This window comes from Denticeps clupeoides, chromosome 2, assembly GCF_900700375.1.
Source record: "Denticeps clupeoides chromosome 2, fDenClu1.1, whole genome shotgun sequence".
In the NCBI taxonomy this organism is placed as follows: Eukaryota; Metazoa; Chordata; class Actinopteri; order Clupeiformes; family Denticipitidae; genus Denticeps; species Denticeps clupeoides.
Genome location: NC_041708.1, coordinates 9,104,966 through 9,128,914, shown reverse-complemented (window position 1 = coordinate 9,128,914; position 23,949 = coordinate 9,104,966). Strand labels below are relative to the sequence as shown.

The window sequence follows — 23,949 nt, the reverse complement described above, 5'->3', positions numbered from 1 at the left end:
AGCAGACAGGCATGAGTGCATCAGTGATGTGAACACTTTTGGAGGACAGCCTGGTGTCAAGAAGGGCAGCAAAGAAGCCAAGAAAAACATCAAGGACATACTGATATTCTGCAAAACGTACAGGGTTTGGACTCCTGAGGACTGGGGTAAAGTCATTTTCTCTGAAGAAGCCCCTTTCCGATTGTTTGGGGCATCTGCAAAAAAAATTATCTGGAGAAGCAAAGGTGATCGCTACCATCAGTCCTGCCTCGTGCTAACAGTAAAGCATCCTGAGACCATTCATGTGTGGGGGCTGCTTCTCATGCTAGGGAGTGGCTCACTCACAGTAACACATACATGAATAAAGAATGTAACCAAAACATCCTGCGACAGCAACGTCTCCCAACCATCCAAGAACATTTTAGTAAAGAACAAGGACTTTTCCAGCATGATGGAGCCATAAGGCCAAAGTGATAACCAAGTGGCTCTGGGCACAAAATATTGAAAATTTGGGTCCATGGCCATGAAACTCCCAAGACCTGAATCCAGAACCTGTGGTGAACCTCAAGAGGCGGGTGGACAAACAAAACCCACCAATTCTGACAAACACTAAGCACTGATTATGAAGGAATGCAAAAACAAGGGCCAAATATCACAAATGCAAATCCATCACAAACGTGATCTCTGTTATAGTCAATCTTAGTACCTCTTTCATTACTAAACCCCTTTATTCATTAATTCTGACAAATGGGACGTCCACATTTGTCTTAGTGGTACTTATTAAAATATTTTCTTTCTCCAACATAACTGTTGTTTTATCTACATGCTGGGTAATGGTTAGCGGCCCTACAAAGATCCTCATAATTCATTGCAACCCAATACAATTCTTGTCAATAATTTTACCTTGTTTATTCTGAATTTTATACACCAGAATTTATGCCACCAAACCTATTTACTTTGCTAATATTACATACTACAAAAAATATGCTACATATGTTATGTGTACAGAGTAACTTTCAGTCTTCTGCTATGATATTTTTCTGTTTCTAGTAATAGCTGGTGGAGAAAATATCAGCATTGTAAAAACACTGTATTCAAACCACTCCAATTTGATGTTACCTGGCAGAAAGAGGCATGGCACAATAGAGGTTAAAAATGAACAGTTTCTAATTTATTAACACCGGTAAATAATTATTGTAGTTACATGTGACTATTGAATGTAAAAAGGTACCAAGGTTACAGAGAAAACAAAAATGAGAAGAAAGAGTAAAGAGGGAGAAGAGAAAGAGGCAGAGCCATGAGAAATGAGATGATAGAGCAGGCTCGAAAACCAGAAGATCCAGTTTTGATGGAAAGACAGCTGGGAAAGAAAAAGTAAAGAAAAAAAGAGTCCCTTCCCCACATGTGAGCAGACCTTTATACCCATGGCCTACAGGAAGTTGTCACTGGCCTACAGGAAGTTGTCACAGACCAATCAGAACCTGTTGTTTCTGATGTCACGCCCCCCCGGTACCTCCCAGCTGGGGAAGACAAAGAGAGTGGGCGGTCCTGACGGCCGACACTTCACACGTTCGGCTCGGGGGCCTCCTGTCTGCGCAAGACAAAGAGGGTAGGCGGTCCCAACGGCCAACACTTCACACGTTTGGCTCGGCAAAAGGCCGTCCGACAACAGGTATGTGAAACAGAGGTGTTGAATCTTCATGTACAACAATTTGCACAGGAATGTCACATTTCTCCTTGTAGACGGTCGCTATGCAAAACAAAAGCATGGTTCTGCGATGCCCAATCTTACAGCATCATTCTGGTAGTCATTCTTAGCTAAAACGATTAGCATTAACCAGCATGAAAACACGAACACGAAAGCTGCCAAAACAGGTCCTCACCTACCTTTACCATCCTAGTTTTGTTTTTACACAGTATGAGCTTAGTGTACCACACTTTCAATTAACTTTAATGTGCTTTAATGTTTCTTTTCTGACAGTTGAGAGGACATCCTCAGTAAACGTGCGCAGAACAAATCAGACTCCTGACCTCATGCAGCCTCAAACGACAGCTCAAGACCTTCCTCTTTAAAGAATATTTAGATTAAATTGTAATTTTCTTGTTGTCGAACTTTGTGTACAGAATCTACAACAGAGTGAATTAAATAGATGTATTCATAGTTGGGGTCCTAGTGAACCGGAATTGATCTCTTCATCGATGGTAACTTGAAAGCACGTTGTAAGTCGCTCTGGATAAGGGCGTCTGCCAAATGCCGTAAATGTAAATGTAAATGAACGTCAAGAAGCTCTTTGTCAGAGACATGGCTGGATACTGAAGAAACGTGATTCATTTTGAAGGAGATGCTCAGACTCCTGCCTTCAAACAGGACAGGAGGCAAGCTGGGGAAAACACTACTTCAAGGCCCTCAACACATCCCCGCTTCCTTGCCAACGCTGCTGAGGATGGACCATTACTAACCACAAATCTGGATGGCAACAAACAGGGCCATGTTAAACCTGATACAAAAGCAGCTGGAGACTATTTGATCAATCAATTTAAAAAGACCAGGTCTAGACCAGCAGTGACACCATTGACACCAAATCCAATGAAAGCACTGGTGTTGGTCAGAAGATGGTGTGCCCACACCCTCAGCCACATAAAACACCATATCAAGTTAATTATTGCTTCCTAAAGCATCAAGACTATAAAGTGCATGTTAATGAAGGCGAGTACGGCCGGTAGCATTTTTGTTCACCACTGGCGGGGTTTTAGTAACCATTTACATTTACAGCATTTATCAGGCGCCCTACAATCAGTAGTTACAGGGACAGTCCCCCCCCTGGAGCAACTCAGGGTTAAGTGTCTTGCTCAGGGACACGGGTCTTCTGGTTCATAGGCGAGTGTGTTACCCACTAGGCTACTACCACCCTGACGTAACCCCTGTGAAGACTTGCTCATCTCTGCTCTTGACCCGCAGGCGACATGTTTGGCCTCTCCGACTCCGGGTCAGACCAACAGAGATGTTCGACAATCCAAATGTTCTCTCGTGGAGCTCGAGTCCAGGTGTGGTGAGCCTGCTGATGTCACCGCCTAAACACCCAGACAAGTGACTCAGCGTCCCGATGGAAACTTGAACTTTCACACGGCGCCTTGTTTATTCGCACCCAAAAATACGCCTTGGGCCGCTAAATTAGCCCGTCGAAATAACAGTTTGCGCAACAATGTAGTGCTTGTTGATTACAGTTTGGCCGTTTGTTATGTGATGTCATGGATTTTGCAGGCACGTTTATCTATTATTATAGTTTCTTTATTATTATAACGTGGTAATTGTTTCAGACACATCAGACGATGATTCATTTTCACTGGCTCCACATCTTGGTTTTATATCGCTTAATAATCTCTTTTGGAGACAGAGGGCAGATGAGGATAATATGGCACTTTTGTTAACTGCTACTGGCATGACATGAAAAATCAAGATAAATAAGATGTAATCAAACTACTTTCTTATAACTAATTTTCCATTAGGAATTCTGCAGATCTTAATCCATTTTCCCCCCTAAAATATAAAACCAAGGTGATGTGTGATTTGATGAACTGAAATTGTCTTCAGTCCTACATATAACCCCGTGCAATATAAATATCAGTCACCAAGGTTTACTCTCCACTTTCCACAGCGATGGAGGCTGTATATTCGCTGAGCTCTCTGTTTACTTTGTTCATTTTGTATTGAAATGTTCTTACGCATTTTATTGCGAAGACATACTCTGCCACATACGAACATTAGCATGAGAATACCAAACAGGTACTTACATACTTACACTCACTTATTGTGTCGCTTGAATGTAACGTTGCACCGGGGTCATGGGGAAACCTTTCATCACACTTTATAAATGTACAAAGCTGCTGATGACGATAAAGTGATCTTGAACCTTAAAGTATATAGTTGCATTATATATTTGCAGATGAGGGTTATATATATATATAAGTCTGTCATTTCATTCATTATCAGAAAAACCTTTTCAATTGTCTTTGATAGTTATTTGCAGTAGTTATTTGCTTTCCTACTGCAAATAGATAAACGTGCCTGCAAAAGACCCGGGTTCGAATCCCACTTACTACCATTGTGTCCCTGAGCAAGACACTTAACCCTAAGTTGCTCCAGGGGGGGACTGTCCCTGTAACTACTGATTGTAAGTCGCTCTGGATAAGGGCGTCTGATAAATACTGTAAATGTAAATGTCTTGTTAAAGGTGAAAACCGCACCAAATTCACACTTGTAGTGTATCTAGTGCATCCTTTATTTCAAACCTTTGCCAATAATTATTTATTATTCTTTTTGCATTTTTTTTTGTACTCAGCCCCGTGGTATATATTTACATTTACATTTATGGCATTTATCAGACGCCCTTATCCAGAGTGACTTACAATCAGGGACAGTCCCCCTGGAGCAACTTAGGGTTAAGTGTCTTGCTCAGGGACACAATGGTAGTAAGTGGGATTTGAACCTGTGACTCTGTAGTCTTCTGGTTCATAGGCAAGTGTGTTACCCACTAGGCTACTACCATCCCTATATATACAGTACAGGCCAACGGTTTGGACACACCTTCTCATTCAATGTGTTTTCATTATTTTCATGACCATTTACATGACTCACTGAAGGCATCAAAACTATGAATGAACACATGTGGAGTTATGTACTTAACAAAATAACTGAAAACAAGTTTTATATTCTAGTTTCTTCAAAATTGCCGCCCTTTGCTCTGATTACTGCTTTGCACACGCTTGGCATTCTCTCGATGAGCTTCAAGAGGTCGTCACCTGAAATGCTTTTCCAACAGTTTTGAAGGAGTTTCCAGAGGTGTTTAGCACTTGTTGGTCCCTTTGCCTTCACTTTGCGGTCCAGCTCTCCCCAAACCATCTCGATTGGGTTCAGGTCCGGTGAAAGTGGAGGTCAGGTCTCCACTTTTTGTTAATTACAGAACTCCACATTGAATGAGAAGGTGTGTCCAAACTTTTGGCCTGTACTGTACGTATTTTTCTAACAGATTTTTCTAACATTTCAACTGTAGTGCATGCGTAGGTGTGTCTATAATTCAACACAAATCAATATGCTGGTCATCCTGTGTAAGACCTCCATTATTCCACCTGCATAATTATCTTAAGTCGTTCCTACTGCAAAACACGAAATAACCCCGATTTTTATTTTAAAAAAGGGTGAAATTGTGGACAACGTTCTGCTGGGAAAACCCTGGGTCCTGCGTCCCACCCCCCTTCAACACAACACGTCTCCAGCTAGCTGAGCGTATATTATTATTATATTCTATAATATTATTCCGATTGTCATAATTAAAAAAAAAAAACAAAAAAAAACAAGTCCTCTCTCGTGGCGATTCGTCACGCCGAGAACCGACGCCCCGCCACCGTCTCGACCCGCCGGAAAAGTCGTCGTCACCGGCGGCCCCCCCCCCCCCCCCCGAGGACGGGACCGTACAGGACCCCCCCCCCCCCGTCGGCGACGGCGCCGCGTTTTTCTCGCTTTCTGCACGCCGCGCCGGGGAAGAGGGGAGCTGTGCTCATGACGCGCTGCCGGGGGGAAGTTGGAAAGTCGCGAAGTTCACGACAAAGAGCGAGAAAGTCGCGCTCCGGCCGGACCGAGGAGGTCGCCGGTGTCTCTCTCTCCGGGGCCCGCTATGGATTATGTATATTTCATGCTCTCCTGCTCGGTCGCCTTAATATCGCTGGATTTCAGGCACGTCGCACAGGCGCGCGGTAAGTTTCCAACTTTTGTAACTTTTACATTTTTTTTGTAATAGTCATTAAAAAAAAAAAAAGCGATCGTCGGGGTGCGGGCAAGTCACCGTCTCTTCATTAGCATATTGCATATGCTGCTAGAGGATTTGGGATGAATGAATGAGATCACATTCAGATCGGAGGACTTTGGAAAGTGACACATGCAACATTGCTGGTAGTCCAGTGCATAGAATGTGGAATTTGGTGCATTAACTGGCAGTTCAAGAGCAACTGCAAAAAAAATCTATAGATATACCTATACATATGCATATAAATGCACACGCACACTGCAAAAAAGTTATTTTTCGTGCAAAGTGTGAAATACAAAACATTGCTATACATTACATGTCCATTTTTTTTCATATGCAAAATACATATACTAGTATTTGCTTTTGCCCGACTGATCCTTGTGCAAAGAAATGAATATGAACATCATTGGGTCTGGTGAGTCGAGGTCAACAACAACCACTTTTTTTTTTTTCTGAAATAGCACATTCTGCATGCACAGAACAGAATTTCTGCCATTTTAATCGTTAAATATGAATGTAAGCAAAACAGATACAATACGATACAGTATGCAGTGTTGATGTTGTTTGCGGTTGACTTTGTCTGACTTTTTTCTTCCCCACCAGCCAGCCTTTCTGGAAAGTTGAGTGAATATGGCCTCATTGTCCCGATCAGCACGGACTCTCGTGGCCGCTACATTTCTCATGTGCTGTCGGCCGCGGCTGGAAACACCGGCAGCGCCGGAAGGAGGCGCGTGGCCCGTGCCGCGCCGGCCCCGGCCCCGGCGGCCCCTAAAGCCCAGCACTTGTTTTTCAACGTCACCGTTTTTGGGAAAGAGCTGCACTTGCGCCTGAGGACCAACAGGAGGCTGGTGGCCCCGGGCGCGTCTGTGGAGTGGCAGGAGGACTTCCGAGCACAGACCAAGGAGCGCATTCATGGGGACTGCATCTTCACCGGTGATGTAACCGACATGCCACAGGCTTCGGTGGCCATTAGCAATTGTGACGGGCTGGTAAGTAGCCCCAAAGTGTACTGCTGTGGTGTCACCGGGCCTGGTCCTTCTCTATTATTTATATTGTTGTCACAGCTATTAAATACTTATCAAATTGTTGCACGATCACGTGTGTGATGCATTGATGGGTGTCAGTTTAAGTCGTCCGGAATGAGGACGTGGGGTGTGTCCTGGCGGCAGGCCCCGACCGTTTTAAATTTAGCCTAGAAAAATATTCCCGGTGACAGAAAACGGCTGGGATTATTCCCTCTTCTCCAAAGATAAAATGAACTGGCAAGCTGTTTTAAACCTGCTGAATTAATGAACATGTCCCAAGCGCTATGTCTGTTACAGCACTACGAAGATAGGGCTATTTAAGTCCGAATAGAGAATAGACTTTTTGGCTACCACCGCGTCCCACGGCGGGGACACATGGCTGCAGTTACCATTTTTCCATCACTTATGTAAGCTGCACATGTGAAGCAGATGCGTTTTCATTGTGATGTCGAGCGCCTATACGGCCTCTCTGTCTCTCGCCGCCTCCCCCACGCACAAACACTAGTCCATGGTGGTGGAAAGCCCCGAAGGCACCACCTGCCACAGCAATTATTACCTATTTATTACTAGTTATTACACGAGCGCGCGGCTCCGGAACCGCCAGTTGACCGTCTGCCTATCAAAAGCATGAAATACAGTGTGTTTGTGTAGCCGCCATGAGTGACATCTCGTCTCAGCTCATCCGAATGCACACATGGCTCCTCACTTTTCGAGAGGCCATGGGTCATAACTTATCAAATTTTCTGTCAGAGGAATATCCTGTGGATGTTTCCTCTTTCCTTCTAACTCACTCGCTCAGAGATTTGCTTTTGAAAACTGTTGTTCACGGTTCAATAATGGAATAATAATTATAGAACCATGTGGGGAGTCTGTAGACCACAGCGTATGACATGCTTTAGGCATTAGAAAAGGAGTGCCGCGCCCACTGTCACGCCCCAACACGGTCTGACCAGCAAATCTATCCATTGAATTTCTTATGAACTTTGACCCTTTTGGGATCTGTTGGGCTCGCCCTTTGTGCACTGGCGTGCAGATGCATTTCTGCTACAGATTTGCACAAATCTAAAGCAATATTTTCAAAATGGGAATGATGCTATGGAAAGAAAAAGAAATGTAGACAAGACATTCTAAGAATTGTGGACGCTTTGAACCCGATAGATATTGACAGGCGTATTTTTGTTACAGCCATCGTGATTTCAGATAGAAGGTATAGCAGGCATGTTTGGTAGCTATTATGGAAAAGTGAACCCCTTCCATTGTCTTTTTGTGAAATAGGCCTTTTTCAAATCGCTAGAAAAATGTAATGTAATGCAAGCGCTATTTTTTTTATCTCTTTTAACTCTTTATTTTTTTATTAAATTTTTTTTTTACAGGTGTATTTTCTATTAATAGTTTCGGTTTGCACAATATGAAGGTTAAAGGAAGCGCAACGTGTATGTGTTTTGTGAGGACCAGAATGTAGAAAAAGTCCCTTCAAAGAGTCAAAGAAAGGCAAAATTTGATTCACATTGTTTTATTGAGGGTATATTTTGTTGCTAGTGGTAGGTTTTTATATGTCGTATGCAAATGTACTCACAATTATGCAATTAAACACTCATGAATGTTCTAGACTGGACTTTATTTAATCTAAACATAGACCTAGAAAGTCTATTCTGACACTTTGAATTTGACTGTTGGTTACAAGAACTTCATTAAATCTCACCTGCTGTTATTCACACCTTTTTTTTTTAAATGAAATTTGCATGACCCCGTGGGCCGGTTTCAATGTCTTAACCCGCCACAAGGCTGGCCCTTTTCCTCGAAATGAGAAATTGCTTTTGCTTTTTCTGGGGTATTCAATACCTCTATCAGTAAAAGCTGATTTCCGAGGCGGGCGCAGCATAGACCACCTCTGTTCTGCGGACACGTCAGTGCACAATGAAATCATTCATTAAACAGACATTGATTTCTCTCCGAGGTAATTACAGTGGAGCGGGGACAGTGCGTTTCTCTGTCTGTGGCCAGTCCGAGGTCGGGGTGCAGCCACTCAAATAATACAAGGTGTTTCCTCATTTTTTGAGGACAAGCACTATTTTGTTACGCGTGTCCACAGCTGCCGTCACTCTGCCGAAGTCCAGTGTCAGACATCTTTGTGTAAAAAATTATTGCTGTCCATTATCTTCTGATCATGTTTTTTTAGATTTATTATAATATATGTTATAAATTACAACAGCAAAGCGTGATTGCAAACTAGAGAGTAATGGCCACTACATTAAAACCACTGTGGCTCCTGTCAATGGGTGGATTAGGCAGCAAGTTCTGCCTTTTAGATGGTGTGTTTTTTAAGCAGGAAGAGAGTGAGGACCTGTGGAACGTTTCTCAAGGGCCAAATGCGGGTTCAGATCACCTGGTTCAGAATGTCTCCAAAACAGCAGGTCTTGAGTGGTGTTCCCAGTATGTAATGGAAGGTCAGTGAATGAGCCAGTAACAGGGTCATGGCACCCAGGACTTGTTGGTGGCAGCCAATTTTACAAAAGACCTGTGCAAAGAAGGCAAGCTGGTACAGACAGTTTGACACTTTGGCCAGTGTTCTGCTGGAAAACCTTCCGTCCTGCGTCCATTTGAATGTTACTGTGACACGTACCACCTATCTAAACGTACCTCGTCATGCATTCCACGGTGGCACCTCTGAATTGTCCAGGATCCTTACGGGACCTTTACATAGTGCCTCAGTAGATCTGGGTCGTTTTGGTGGCACAAGGATGACCAATACAATAATTATGGCATATTATTGAATTCTCTCTAGACAAAAGAGGAATGTATTGATTGGCCTTCATACAGTTGTTGCAGCTGGAAGTGGTAAAGCTATTTAAAATAAAAGTAAAAAATGGTAGAAATAGAAAGAATGAATCGAATCTATATAAAGGAACACTTTTCACTTTCGTTGTCAGCCTCACACTATCTTTCGGGCTGTGACCTTGGCCGCTCGAAATGCCCCCCACTCCCACTACATCAAACGTGGGCCACTGTGCTGACAGACCCTGACAAAAAGAGAGCATGCCAAGCGCAGATACACCGAGTTATGAAAGCTGGCCGACCCGCCTGCTCCGCGCTCCAAATTCCCATCGTTCTTCCTTTTATCACAGACTGACGCTTCCGGCACTCTCTCTCTCTCTCTCTCTCTCTCTCTCTCTCGCTCTCGGCCCGTGGCTGCAAATCTGCGAGGCTCAGCAGAGACCAGAAGGAGGCGAAGCGAACTCTGGAGCTCTGAAGGTTGGATTAATGACCTCGTCTGCCTCCTGCCTGATGCTCGCCGCGGGGGGTTATTGATCCCCGCTCGTCGCTCCATGCGCTCGCATGTAGTCGGTTGTAGGTCTCGCAGTTATTAGTGCGCCACGCGGCATCTGTTCTTCTTTTCTCACTGAGCCGGCTAACAAACGTGGGAGCTTCTTATTGATCAGCTGTTGATCGTTTTTTTCTTTTTCATTTTCCATCACCGATCTCTGCACTGCTGGTGCTGGGGAGGCTTTCTACCATTTCTTGTTATGGGTATAAATTCCATCATTAGCGCCGAAATTATTGTCAAATACATGACAGTCCCCTCAGGTCGAAATCATGCGCAGTGACAATTGTTGGGTCCTGTGCTTCCTCTATGTGGAGGGTTCACACCTGGATCTCAGCAGGCCCCGCCGGTTGTGTACTGATTCAAGACAAGCAATGATGCAAATGCATAGTTTTCATAAAATTAGGTGCCAATGGGGTGGTAGTAGCCTAGTGGGTAACACACTCGACTATGAACCAGAAGACCCAGGTTCAAATCCCACTTACTACCATTGTGTCCCTGAGCAAGACACTTAACCCTAAGTTGCTCCAGGGCGGGACTGTCCCTGTAACTACTGATTGTAAGTAGCTCTGGATAAGGGCGTCTGGTAAATGCTCTAAATGTAAAATGTAAATGCCTGACACATTTATTCATTACCCTGTGGCTGATTAAATTGTTGTCCATTTTTAATTAAATGTCTCCATATTCATGTACAAATTTTTGTTCTATTAAATTAAATCAAATTATGTACATGAAAAGCAGCATTTGGTGTGCTAATATTTGCTTAGTCATTACATACATTTTTATTTTATCAGAAAATGTTTTAATTCATTTCTTTAAGATGGAAAACAAAAATTAATTGAAGATTCAATGAAGTACAAAAAGCAGCAACAAAGCACCTATATTGCCTAAGTTATTACAATGTTTCTTATTGCATTCCCAGATTATGCATTGCACAGACGTGTCCACAAAAGAACTGTTGTTCCCAAAAATGTATCGAAATATGCACATTTCATAATGCATTGACCCCATTGTGCTCTATTGAGTTCATTGTCCTTGTGCTGAGTGGAAGGGCATGTAAAAAAAAAAAAAAAGGAAATAATGTCTAAAAATGGCTGAACGGTTAATTAAAGGTGATGTTAAACTCCAAGACCTTCCTTCACCGGAGTTCCTGTTAGGTCATGGCTGAGTAACGGCTGCTTCATCCAGGGAAAAAAAAGCCGACGTGTCTCCCTGAAACCCTTGCCAACATAAACAAAGACATGTCTGTGCTTGCTTCTTTTTTCCTTTTTGAAAAGTATTCTTGGTTCTTCGTTTTTTTTTTTTCAGATATGTATAGAGAAGTGATTTTCCATGACTGGTGTTGAGAGCTCTACGTGAGACAAGAGAATGAGTCAATACACTGTTAATAGTAGAACATTTTGTTGTAGAGTTTATTGAATGGCTTTTTAGAGCCAGTGAATAATTGATAAGCAAGAGACAAGTGAACGGAGCAGAGAACCTAATTGGAATAATTGAATTGCAACAAAAGAACCATATTCCATTTATAGTCACCCAGCAGTCTCTGCCATCTTATTTTACTGTATGCTGCTGCGACTGGTCCATTCCCTAAGCCCTTCGTGAAAGAATGGTGCCTGTTGTAGCCCACTGGGATTACGTTATTCTGGTGCTCTGCCAGTGGCATACAGGGACGTGATCTCTGCCCTCTGGTATTCTTAACCTGATGGCTGATACACAAAATGTGTCCTATTTATATTGCATGTACATATGTATTTTGGGAGGTGATGCCACCCAAGGGGTCACCCAAAGCAGAAAGGCGATGGGATCACGCTCATCATGCAGTCGAAATGTCAGTAAGAATAAAAGGAAAGAACAATAGGAGAACAATGCTGCGGCCTCTAAATGAGCCATCCCCTCATTGTTCTGTTCTGAGTTGAGCAATGGCTGCGATGGCACCGAATCCATGTGCAGTGGCTGTTAACAACACACATTGCATTGTTGTATACTTATGCAGACAAAAAGTCAATTTATTCAGTGGAAACCGCTAATGCTGGATTGGTCTATTTTGCCTCACGGTGACTTTTAATGTTGCATGCAGAGAAATACAAAATAATGCTGCATGCAGAGAATAACATTATTCTTCAAATGCGTTCATAAATCACCACTATGAGTGAAAATTGGTCAATGAAATGGATTGATGAAATTGGAAATTGATTAATTTTGAATTCTCTCTATGAGCGATTTTCACAGAGAAGCATGCAATATTATTAGTTATTAAGTTGAACTTAATATGTATTGTACAGTAGTGCTCATGTTCAAAGCGGGAACATGTAAAGAACACACCAGGGCAAGAACAATAGTGCATTTCTGGGTGTGTCCATACACAGAACAGCCCAACAAGAACTTACAGACTCAACTTTTCAGGAGGGTTGAACATACCCTTGCATTGTTTAAGGTGCCCAACCTTGATCCTGGAGGAATGTTTGGCTGTATTTGTTCATTCCAACCCACAGGGTGGTAGTAGCCTAGTTGGTAAGAATCTTGCTTTTGAACCAGAAGACCCGGGTTCGAACCCCACTTACTACCAGCAAGATACTTGACCCTGAGTTGCTCCTGGAAGACTGTCCCTTTAGCAACTGTGGATAAGGGTGTCTGCTAAATGCTGTAACTGCATGACTTCACAACCTGCCACACTTATTATTTGGGCATTACGAAATACCTGAGCCTAGGTAGGGTAGGTTTGGCAGATATTCCTCCAGGACCAGGGTTAGAAAACCCTTTTTTTCATGTCACTTTGTGCATGCTTAATGTACCATGGGCAACAGAAGAACCTATACATTTTAAAACCAGGTTCAAGTCACTAGATGGATGCAGTATTTTAGTTTTACTTCCACTGTTCATGGGTTGTGGTGGCCTAGTGGCTCAGCAATTGGAATGATAACCAAAGGTTTGCGGGTTCAAAGCTTGAACCGCCACACACTTCTCCCAAGGCACTTTTCATGGTGTGCACATTCCAAGTGCTCTGTTATTTAAGGGCACTTTCACACCAACGGGCTGTAGTCCATTTGAATCAAACTCTAGTTTGTTTCCTCCACTTGTTGCAGTTTGTTTGGTCTACAGTGTGTGCACCGTAAAAGAACATCTACTTCCTGTGTTCACTAGGGCTGCACAATTTGGGAAAAAGGTCAAATTGTGTTTATTGAGATCAATATGCAGCTTACTTGCATAGCAACAAAAACTCTTTAAATCAATGCAAATCACTCCAAAACAAGTACATTTTAAGAATTATGTACTAAATAATTGGGACATTTCAGGCCTTAGTTACAAAATTTGTCATATCGCATTTTGACTACCTGTTCACCTTTGCATGACTCCATATCTATTCCTACCCGGGCTGTTGTTGTAACGTCATATAACGTTGGCACGATCTGACATTGCAATTGCAATTAGATTAATTGTTCAGCCCTAGTATTTCCTTTTGTTGTTCCCACAGTCACACATCTGACCATTAAGCAGAGCGAGAGAGTTCGTATGTGTTACAAACTCACCGACTGATTCATACTAAGGTGTGAAAGCACCCTTAGGCAATTTACATTTTTCTTTTTAGAAATGCTTCCACAGGTCAGATTTAATACATATTTGAGATTCAAATATTAGGTATTGTTTGAGTTCCTCTCTGGGTGGCATACACAGGCTTTCCATGTCCCCAGTGAAAGAACAAAACAGCAGAGCTGTTCTTCAAAAAGCTGTTTAGATCAAACAGAGCACATGCCTCTTACTGCAAATTGCATGTTACCGAACAATCTGGCTGAAATTGCAGGTTGAACTTTTGAGGGCGAGAGCAGAGATCTCAGCGTCCTACTGCAGTGTTTGCATTGTGGACTAAGGCCTGGTTCATCCATGAAGGCCTCATAAAGACATATATGCATGCAGTCCACACTGGTAACCAGGTGTGTTACTTCAATATTTCTTCAATATATCTTCAATTCTGCCATTGAATAAAATGGTTGTATTTACAGATATTTGTAAAATAATACTCTCAAAATACACACTGTTTTATTCACATAGTACCCACACAAAAATGGCAAATGTATTTTCACATAAAAGGCTGACTGGTTAATACCACAACTTATATATAATTTCAATATAAACTTATAACTGTTCAGAAAGGACCTTTAATATTCCTATTAATCCCAGTTATGAAGAGTGCAAAGTAATTTTCCCCAAATTGATTATGGAATAATTATAGATGGAAGTTTAAAATACTTGCAAAGAATCCCATTTTGAATTGTGATTGTTTTGGTTCCCGTATGTCTACTGGGCGCATTGATTTAGTTAGACTCAGATCTCTGGCTCTAGAGAACGTGACTGGGAAGTGTGAACAGCGTGCACTGAGAAAAGTCAATCCCCATATCTATATAAATATCCCCCCTCAAAGTCTGTAGTCGGCTCCTGTGGAATTTTGTGTATATGTGAGCTTCGCTGTGAGATATATTTACCTTCATGCCACATGTCAGGAATACCGAGAGCTCTGGTTTTTGTTGATTTGTATGTTGATGATAGGTCTTAGGTAATGTACTGTTTTTCCAGAAGTGTCCTTGGGCTGTGTAGGTCATTTTCATGGAAGCCCCATGTCAACTGTATTGATTGACAGCATTATTTAAAGTGCCATGTGGAGGTAGGTGATAGCACATCTCGAGTCTGGGATGTTCTACTTATCAGCCAGAAGTGATTGCAACCTGCCAGGCAGAAGAGGTGAAAACGTTCCTGCCTTCGATGCTTGAAGAAGAGGGAATGATGAACTTCCAATGAGAAAGAACCAGATCCCTCTGGAGTCAGGTGGATCGTTCACGTTCTTGGCTGAGGCTGCCCTGTGCCTCCCAGATGTTTGGCTTGGGAGCTGGTGTAGACATCCTGCCCAGACTACCCGAGTTCACCCCAGAGTCGCTGCCCAGAGAGAACACCACAGAGGAGGAATTTGGCCGTTTCCCGTTCTGCATTTCCTGGTCCAAGATCAAAAATGAGTCACGTCCTCTGAGCATCATTCCCCGTCTCTCCCAAAGAAAAAATAAAGAAAGGCTGTCTGATGTTCTTTTAAAAATGCATGGAGCGTTTGAGTTTACCTTTATGTTTAGCCCAGCTGATCTATGTTTCAAAAAATGATCCTGGGTGGACCTCCAGAAATATGCATACTTTCAAAGAGGCTTATGGATGTTCTTTCTTGCTTCTTTATCTTTAATAAAGAAGCATCTCCCATTAAAAGCAATCCATTTTATTGTCATTGGTGTTAATAGTCATAAGCAGTGTTGGGCATGACTGTAATATTGTTATTTTAAGCAGTAACAACTACAGTAATAAAACGTTACAGTAACTAATCCAAGTAGTTCTGTGTTGGGGTGGTAGTGGTGGTAGTAGCCTAGTGGGTAACACACTCGCCTATCCCACTTACTACCATTGTGTCCCTGAGCAAGACACTTAACCCTAAATTGCTCCAGGGAGACTGTCCCTGTAATACTGATTGTAAGTCGCTCTGGATAAGGGCGTCTGATAAATGCTGTAAAAGTAAATGTAAATGTTGAGACGTGAATTAAGTGCCATTAATTTATTAAAGCATGCAGCAATTTGACTAGATGGGCTCTGACACTGGTAACCATACAGTAGATTAAGCAGTTACGGATAGTGAGCGAATTGTCAAACTTCATGTTGTAGATATTTATGGTTGTTGCATGCCATAGGGAACTAATGTGCATGGCATGCTTTTCTTCCAGGCAGGCCTCATTCGCACTGATAATGAGGACTTTTTCATCGAACCTTTAGAGAAGGGCCAGCAGGAAGTGGAAGCAAAAGGACGTGTGCACGTTGTGTACCGCAGATCTGCCATTAAAAGGGAACGTGGCCAAAGAAGAGAGGACCTCCACAATGAAGGTAGGCACTTGTTCATATGCTTCAGCTGGTTTTGTGTGTAGATGTATGTGCACATCGATTGTTTGTGGACATGTGGATGGGCTCCCATAGCACACATTGTGGTGGCAAAGTAGACTTTGATTAAACTGAACGTCATCTGAAGATCAGTGGTAGTAGCCTATTGGATAACACACTCACCTGTAAACCAGAAGACCCAGGTTCAAATCCCACTTACTACCAATGTGTCCCTGAGCAAGACACTTAACCAAAAACATCTCCAGGGAACTGTCCCTTTAACTACTGATTGTAAATTTGCTCTGGATTAGGCTGGATTGCTCTGGATTAGGCTGTCTGATAAATGCCGTAAATGTAAAGGCAAAATCTGACCTTCTGTGTAATTTTCTGTGTAATTTTCAACAACGAAAATAGAGGACTGCAAATGACACATCCATGAATGTGAACACTCCCCCTGTCAAGAATCAGTGGGTATCTGAATTTGATGGACTAAATGCTATCTTGCCTAAATCGAGGTCAGCACGTTCATATATTCACTAGACCACTGACAATCGGACGAGCCTTAGACATCAATCTTAAATGTCATTACCCAGCATGCCTTGTCCAATGGGGCAATGAACCTTTTTGCCAGGGGTTTTAGGGTTCAGTTGTGTTGTGAATCATTGGTGTGTGTTCTGTTTGTGTTACTGTTTTGTTTTGGAGCTGTGTGATTTGTTTGCAGGTATACACAGTAAAATATATATATTTTTTTACATTTTATGTTTATTTTATTTTTAAAACATAAAGCAATTTTTCTGAAATAATTTTTTTTCATACAAATACATACATGTTTTATTATATTGCCATGCATGACAATAATAGATGGTAATTTTACTGCTGACAACATCCCAAGCTTTGCTGGATTTAATCTGAAAATCTGCTAGATTTTTGTGCGGCGCACAAGCAGGTTATTATAGACGAGCCATATACCCACACTCTACCAGTGCCAGTAATAGAGAGCGAGGTGCCAGCAAGAGTACAGCACCACCATGCTACGCTGTTCACAGCTCTAATCTTAGCTTGGGACTCTTGTGCCAGTGCCGCGACTCTCAGTTTGAGGTACCCATGTGCAGTTTGGGTACGGACTGCATGTAAGCTACACTATGAAATGTGATTACATTTCAGTTCAGCATTGCTAAAAACAAATATACCTGAAAAAGTGTAATCTAGATTTAAATTTGTACCACCATTCAAAAGTTTAGGGTCATTTAGAAATGTCCTTGTTTTTGTTAGTTGCATCAAATGGATAAAAACTCCAGACCAGGCATTGTTCATATTGTAAAGGACTCTTGTTGCTGTCTTTTAATGATGGAGAATCTTCATACATGCAGAGAGGAAGTTTATCAGCAACCATTAGTCTTCAGTTCCAGTGGAATGCTGTGTTCATTCACATGAACAGCTTTATTCATTATTAGAAAACCCATTTTGTATTTTTTGAAGAAATAAATGATGCACTGATCGAACCAATAGTCGTCAAATGCTGGGAATTACATCACTTTTAAAAAGTGTTACTGTGATAGTGGACAATCAACATCGCCATTTGAATACCGTGAACGTGGCGGTGATTTGTGCAATACCCTCCTTGTACCAGTAATAAGTGAACATAAATCATTTTCACAATTAACAGCCATTGACTGTTGGCCTGCGGTTGGCACAATGGTGTGAATGATCATTACATGTATGCCTTGTTCAATAATTCAGCAATATTGTTCAAAGATTCCGATTTCAATGTTATTGTCACATTATTTTTCAACATTTCAACCAACACCTTCCATATACTACTTTACGTTATTTATGTTGCCCCCAACGTCACTCGAGTTCAGAGTCTATAAAGATTTTGACTTTTGGACTACACCAAAAAAAAAAAAAAAGTTTTTTAATAATTGATAAAGAGTACATATGTTCAGCATAAACGGGCTCTTACTGTAGATTAACATTCTTGGTAATATAGTTATCAAATGTGTCCAATGTCATCTGTTTTCCAGTGGCAGATTTTGGAATAGCTGAATTGCCCAACAGCCTGGACTTGATTCAGGAGAAACTGTCGGAGTCGGAGCGCAAGCGCAGGCATGCTAAGAAAGACGAATACAACATTGAGGTCCTGCTGGCCGTGGACGACTCAGTGGTGCGTTTCCACGGGAAGGAGCATGTCCAGAACTATGTCCTCACCCTCATGAACATTGTAAGTTCACTGTTACCACTTCTTCTCACTTCCAAACGGCCTCTAGATGATGATCATTTGCCGCTGAGCAGACCCTCACACCCTTGGTCACTTTTGTCATGCAAACCTGGTCCACCCTACACACGACCAGAATACAGTGCCGATTAGTAACGTTTGGTGTCCATGCAGTGTTGAAGGACTCAGAGCTGAAGTGCTGGTTTGTATTTTGGAGTAGGTGATTGAGCCTAATTTCCGTTCTGCTTGTCTGGGTCCAGTCGACTGGGGAAAAACCCCTCGCCCTTCGATAGACTGTTTATGGATTACTAAAAAGAAAGTTTAGCTTGTTCATTATGGGTTCCACCAGCTCCTGCCACCTTAAGCTGATTAGGGGAGTAAATCCCTCGAGTCAGATTTTCACAGGGTGCTGGTTTCACTCGGTAACAGTTACGATTTGGCCGTGACGGGGTGGTCTGATTAGCTGCCGTAGAACAAGTAGGGCGAAGTTGGGGCAGTGGTGCGCATGGCAGGTGGATGGGCAAATCTGACACTAACACACATGACCCATGGTGAACTGTACAAACTCCTCATCAGACCAACTGAGTTTCTTGGAGACCTGAAACCAGAATTGAGACTTGGGTTTCCCATCTCCTCTTGACACAGTAGGGTGCATGGACGTGCCACAGTGCAACACGAGCTTCGATTTTTATACATTTCTAAAGGCTCATTGATCTGTCTAGATTTGGATAGGGGTGAAATTAGAAAATGTACAGGCTTATCCATTATAGTCGGTGAGTAGTCATCTATTAAAATCACTGAGTAGGATTGTAATGTTTTTGTCCACATTGTTTCATTAAGAAAAAAAAAAGTATTTAGTCAAATTGGTCGATGTGGTCTGAAATTGGTCCAACATAAGCATAGAATTATGATCATGAATTATAACAAGTGTTTTCACCATTTGGCACTCTATGGTTATGCAGCAATTTTGCCATCAACAAACTAAAAAGGAGTTCCAAAATGTTTTTACGTTTTAATTTGTGTCTTATTTGCCCTTTAAAGCAATTGAAAACAAATGTAATAATACGATAAATTAAAAGGTCTTCATCTGAGAAGTTTGTTCCCCTCAGCTGGACAGTGAAAACTGGAGCAATTGGAGACAGTAAGAGACTCTGGGTTAGTAAATGAATGTAAATGGAAGATTTTAGCTGGGCACAGACCAGCCCGGGGGGGGCCAGAATGGGCGTAAATGTCAGCGAGAAGCAGGTGGAACATCATCCGACGTAGAGATGTCAGTGCAAAACAGTTGTATTGTATTTTACCAAAAATTCCCAGCGGTTTTGTTTTTCGCTGTCGCTGCGGTACAGTATGCGGACCGCGGGGGGGTTCTGTCCAGGGGCCGCGGGGCACGACAGCTGCTCGCGTTCTGTGACGCGCTCTCAGGCCGGCGCCCGCGGAACCAGACGCAGGACGACAGGTCTGTCTGCGGCCAGGCTTTGATTATCTCTTGCCACGGGCGTTTCTCCAATACTGTCAATGATGGACAACAGCGTCAACAACAAGTTCCGGAATTTTCCGCCTTTGTGCAACTGCTGTCAATTTCCTGCAGTGGAGCAAATAACGTCCTGTAAAAGTCCTTCGCAGCAGAAATTTCTAGTTCAACATTTGCAATAGGAAAAAGTTGATAATATGAAACATTTTTAATATTCACCATAGCTTTTAAAGCAATCAGAGGTAAACTGAAAAAAAATAAAAGGCTTTTTACCCACAGTCATATAGGTCAACATTAAACAGCCCAGGAATTCAGTGCTTACTTCAAGCTTGTGGGAATTTGAGGTCTTTCAAATGGGAATTGTGCGACTGACACAGCCTGGTTTCCGCACCAAAGTGCTGCCTGCCATGTCAGCCTGAGCAGGTGTATAGCCAAGCTGTGCCTATATCATACCATCATCATATGTGTTTGTGATATAAAAGATATCAGTGATATGAATTTAAGAGTGCAAGTCTAAGATCAAGGGAAGTGTGTCAGCCACAGACGACACTATTTTTTTTACAACTGCCTAAAACTTTTGCACAGTACTGTATGTATGTGTATTTATGTACAGTACAGACAAAGGTGTGGACACATCTGCTCATTCAATGTGTTTTCTTTATTTTCATGACCATTTACATTGGTAGATTCTCACTGTAGGCATCAAAACAGGGTGGTAGTAGCCTAGTGGTAACACACTCGCCTATGATATAGAAGACCCAGGTTCAAATCCTACTTACTACCATTGTGTCCCTGAGCAAGACACTTAACCCTGAGTTTCTCCAGGGGAGGACTGTCCCTGTAACTACTGATTGCAAGTCGCTCTGGATAAGGGCGTCTGATAAATGATGTAAATGTAAATGTAAACTATGAATGAACACATGTGGAGTTATGTACTTAACAAAAAAAGGTGAAATAACTGAAAACATGTTTTATATTCTAGTTTCTTCAAAATATCCACCCTTTGCTCTGATTACTGCTTTACACACGCTTGGCATTCTCTCGATGAGCTTCAAGAGGTCGTCACCTGAAATGGTTTTCCAACAGTCTTGAAGGAGTTCCCAGAGGTGTTTAGCGGTCCAGCTCACCCCAAACCATCTCGATTGGGTTCAGGTCCGGTGACTGTGGAGTCCAGATCTCCACTTCTTGTTAAGTACATAACTCCACATGTGTTCATTCATAGTTTTGATGCCTTCAGTGAGAATCGACCAATGTAAATGGTCATGAGAATAAAGAAAACATTGAATGAGAAGGTGTGTCCAAACTTTTGGCCTGTACTGTATGTATGAAAACACAAAAGCTGCTTCATTAGATGCTCATTAAGACGAGTGAATGAAAAGAAAGTGTTCAGCATAAACCTTCAGGACTGTTGGAAAATCATCCCCGTTTTCTGACTTAAGGCGGTGGAGAGAAGCAACGGGTGTAAGATGGTGCCATCACATCAAAAGCTGGCTGATTTGGAGAGACTCAAATGTTCAACTTGCTTGCCATTAGTTTTGTTTATTAAATAACCTCATGTGTGTTATTTCATAATTTGTCTTCAGTTTTGTTCTATGTTGTAAAAAACACAATGAGTTGGTGCGTCCAAACTTTTGACTGGTTTCATGTATTATCATAAATATGGTTATATTTGTATTATTAAACAAATGAAATGTTATAAGGGTTAAAGAGTTAAGGGGACAGATCCTATTTTACATTATGTAGTTGAATTATTCAGTTAGCAGTCAGGTTTGTGACCTTCCATTGTGACCAGTCAGAATTAATCATAGAACATCAGAGCCCAATTTCAGAACAGAAATTAAAAGCCGTTACAGCAGTAATACTCTGTGCATGTGCACTTAATGCATTCCTTCTTGTTTAAGTCTGTGACGGTTTACCCCATCCAAACCTCCAAACCTGTTTAGAATTGTAATCGCAAATCACCGTCTCAGCCCGAAGCTTCAGACAACAGTGTACAAACACTGAGAGTCCATGTCTTATTCAGTGGAAGCCTGGTATGTTGTCTTTTTCTGCTCTGCTTGAAACTTGGCCATTTACATTTATGGTGTAGTTAGTCTTGGAGGAAGACTTATTTACTTTTTGGCCTTTATTTATGAGGTGCATGGCTATGCGTAGACTCCCCATTGGAGTAATTGCCTCATGGCTGGACCATTATTTCCCTGCAGTGTTTACTGCAGTTTGTGACATTATTATCTGCCAAAGAACATTGTGGTTTACATAAATATAGAGTTTTTTTTCCCAACCATTTAAAAACACTGTTCCATCTGTGTGATCGTTCCAAAGGAAAATGAAAGTTTAGTGAGATGCACTAGAGAACACTAGCAATAACTAATATCAAGGCCTGGTTTTAGCTGATGAATCAACGTCATTTAAATAGTTGTGATTTAGCAATATATCATAGTTTAGTATTTGTCATGGCGGCGCAGTGCAGGGTGGACGCAAACCCACAATTCTGTGATTTTACGAGAATACAGGAACACAACAGGACACTCACTAGGTGATAGAACTAATGAATGCACAAGGACTAGACACATTAGGTTTATACACGAGTGAAAACACTCAAGACTAATCAGGAACACAATGGACACAAAAACAGCAGGAAACCGTGGCCCGTAGCGCCAGGACCAGTTCGGGTCATGACAATAACACACATTCACTGTATTTTGCATTGCAATAGACTTTATTTGCATCCAACCCGGCAATACATAAATAAAGGTATAAGGACAGATTAAAAAAGAATTCAGTTTGGTAACAAAAATAGGTGAAGGGGTTAGTTAGTTTCATGAGCATGCTCATGCTGTAAAAAAAAATCTGGATTATTGCATATCATTTGCAGTTGTCAGGAGGATAGACACCTGGGGCTTCTGGGAGAAGTGGGATGTCTGCATAACAGCAGATGATCATGCTCTTTATATTTAGGTGCTCTGCCAAAAGCTTCAGCAAATGGAACTGGAAATGGATGGAACTCTGACTACGGTTTTACTTCCAAGTTTGCCCTATTGGGCAATACAGTATATCCAGAGAATAATAGAAGCAATTCAAACAAGTACGCAAGAATAATTTAATAATAGCAAATGTCCTACTATACATTATCAGTGCATATCTTTACATTTATGGTGACAATAAGAGGTGACTTTTGTCATATTACTTCATTTAAAAAAATAAACATTTGAAGTAAAATAAGTAAAACATCTGTTAGAAAATAAAATTATATTAGTCTAATTATATTATTCTAAATGTGATCTGCGTTTTGGGGTCCTTAAAGCTCTTAGGATATCTCATGTCAAGTTTCATTCTTAGCACTTTGTGTGTGAGAAAGTAGCATGTTAGCATTAGCAGTTAACTAACATTACTAATGGCAGTTTTACACTGTGCATTTTTGGGCTAACAGAGAAAAAAAATGAATAAAAAGAAACTCGTCAATGCCACCAACCAGTTGTCTTAATTGCAATGTGCGAGAGGTTCAGACATGGCCATTGTCACAATACTGTGACCAAAGACTGAGACAAATAACCTTAGGTTATTACAGCAAAACTTGACAAACTTGAAAACTGCCCTGGTTTGTACGCAACAGAACCATTAAATTAGCGGTTAGCGGTGTGTGGTGCAAAAACCAATCATTGTTTCACGCTCACTCGACAGTTCAGCCTGAATAACTGGAGGAGCAGCAAACTGTTGTTTCTAGCTTCTAACTTCCCTGACTGGCTGGCGCTTGTGCTAGGTAATGTGCACAATGAATCAGATTTGACTGGCTGGCGCTTGCACTGTTTTGGAAGAGTAGAATTAAATTCAGTGGGGCTTGATGTCATCTGATTCAAAGTGCGGACAAGTGGGGGATAATGGAAAAAAGTTTTGAGGGCCACCGCCTTGGAATGACGACATTATTGGGCCTTGTCCTACACACACATATGTTATCACCAGGCCTTCTGATAAAAACAGCTACTAATAGGCGCTTGTTGTAGACTTGATACCAAAATTGTAACATTACCAATGTCATGTTGGTATACCTCAGTTAAAATTGTTAAAATTGGTAAATTGCTTGTACGCACCATTTTTAGCATGTATTTTTCAGACAGAGAAGAAGGACAGTTGGTCTGTCACCCTGCTGATAATTGTAGTGTTGAACAAGCTGGAGTGCACATTTTTTAATTAAAATGTTCTGTACGAATGATGTGAAGGCCCTTTTTACGTCAGTGCTC

General features: G+C 41.8%; 1 protein-coding gene across 2 annotated transcripts in view; it reads left to right on the top strand.

Annotated features, from left to right (window-relative positions):
• Positions 1-5,522: 5,522 nt before the first annotated feature.
• Positions 5,523-23,949, top strand: part of adamts14 (ADAM metallopeptidase with thrombospondin type 1 motif, 14) — a 52,687-nt gene continuing 34,260 nt past the window's right edge. For both annotated transcript variants that reach the window (XM_028967929.1, XM_028967928.1), the window contains exons 1-4: positions 5,523-5,730; positions 6,384-6,769; positions 15,875-16,031; positions 18,050-18,246. In XM_028967929.1, the coding sequence (XP_028823762.1) occupies positions 5,652-5,730; positions 6,384-6,769; positions 15,875-16,031; positions 18,050-18,246 (819 nt within the window). In that variant the 5' untranslated portion in view covers positions 5,523-5,651. The remainder of the gene's footprint in view (positions 5,731-6,383; positions 6,770-15,874; positions 16,032-18,049; positions 18,247-23,949) is intronic.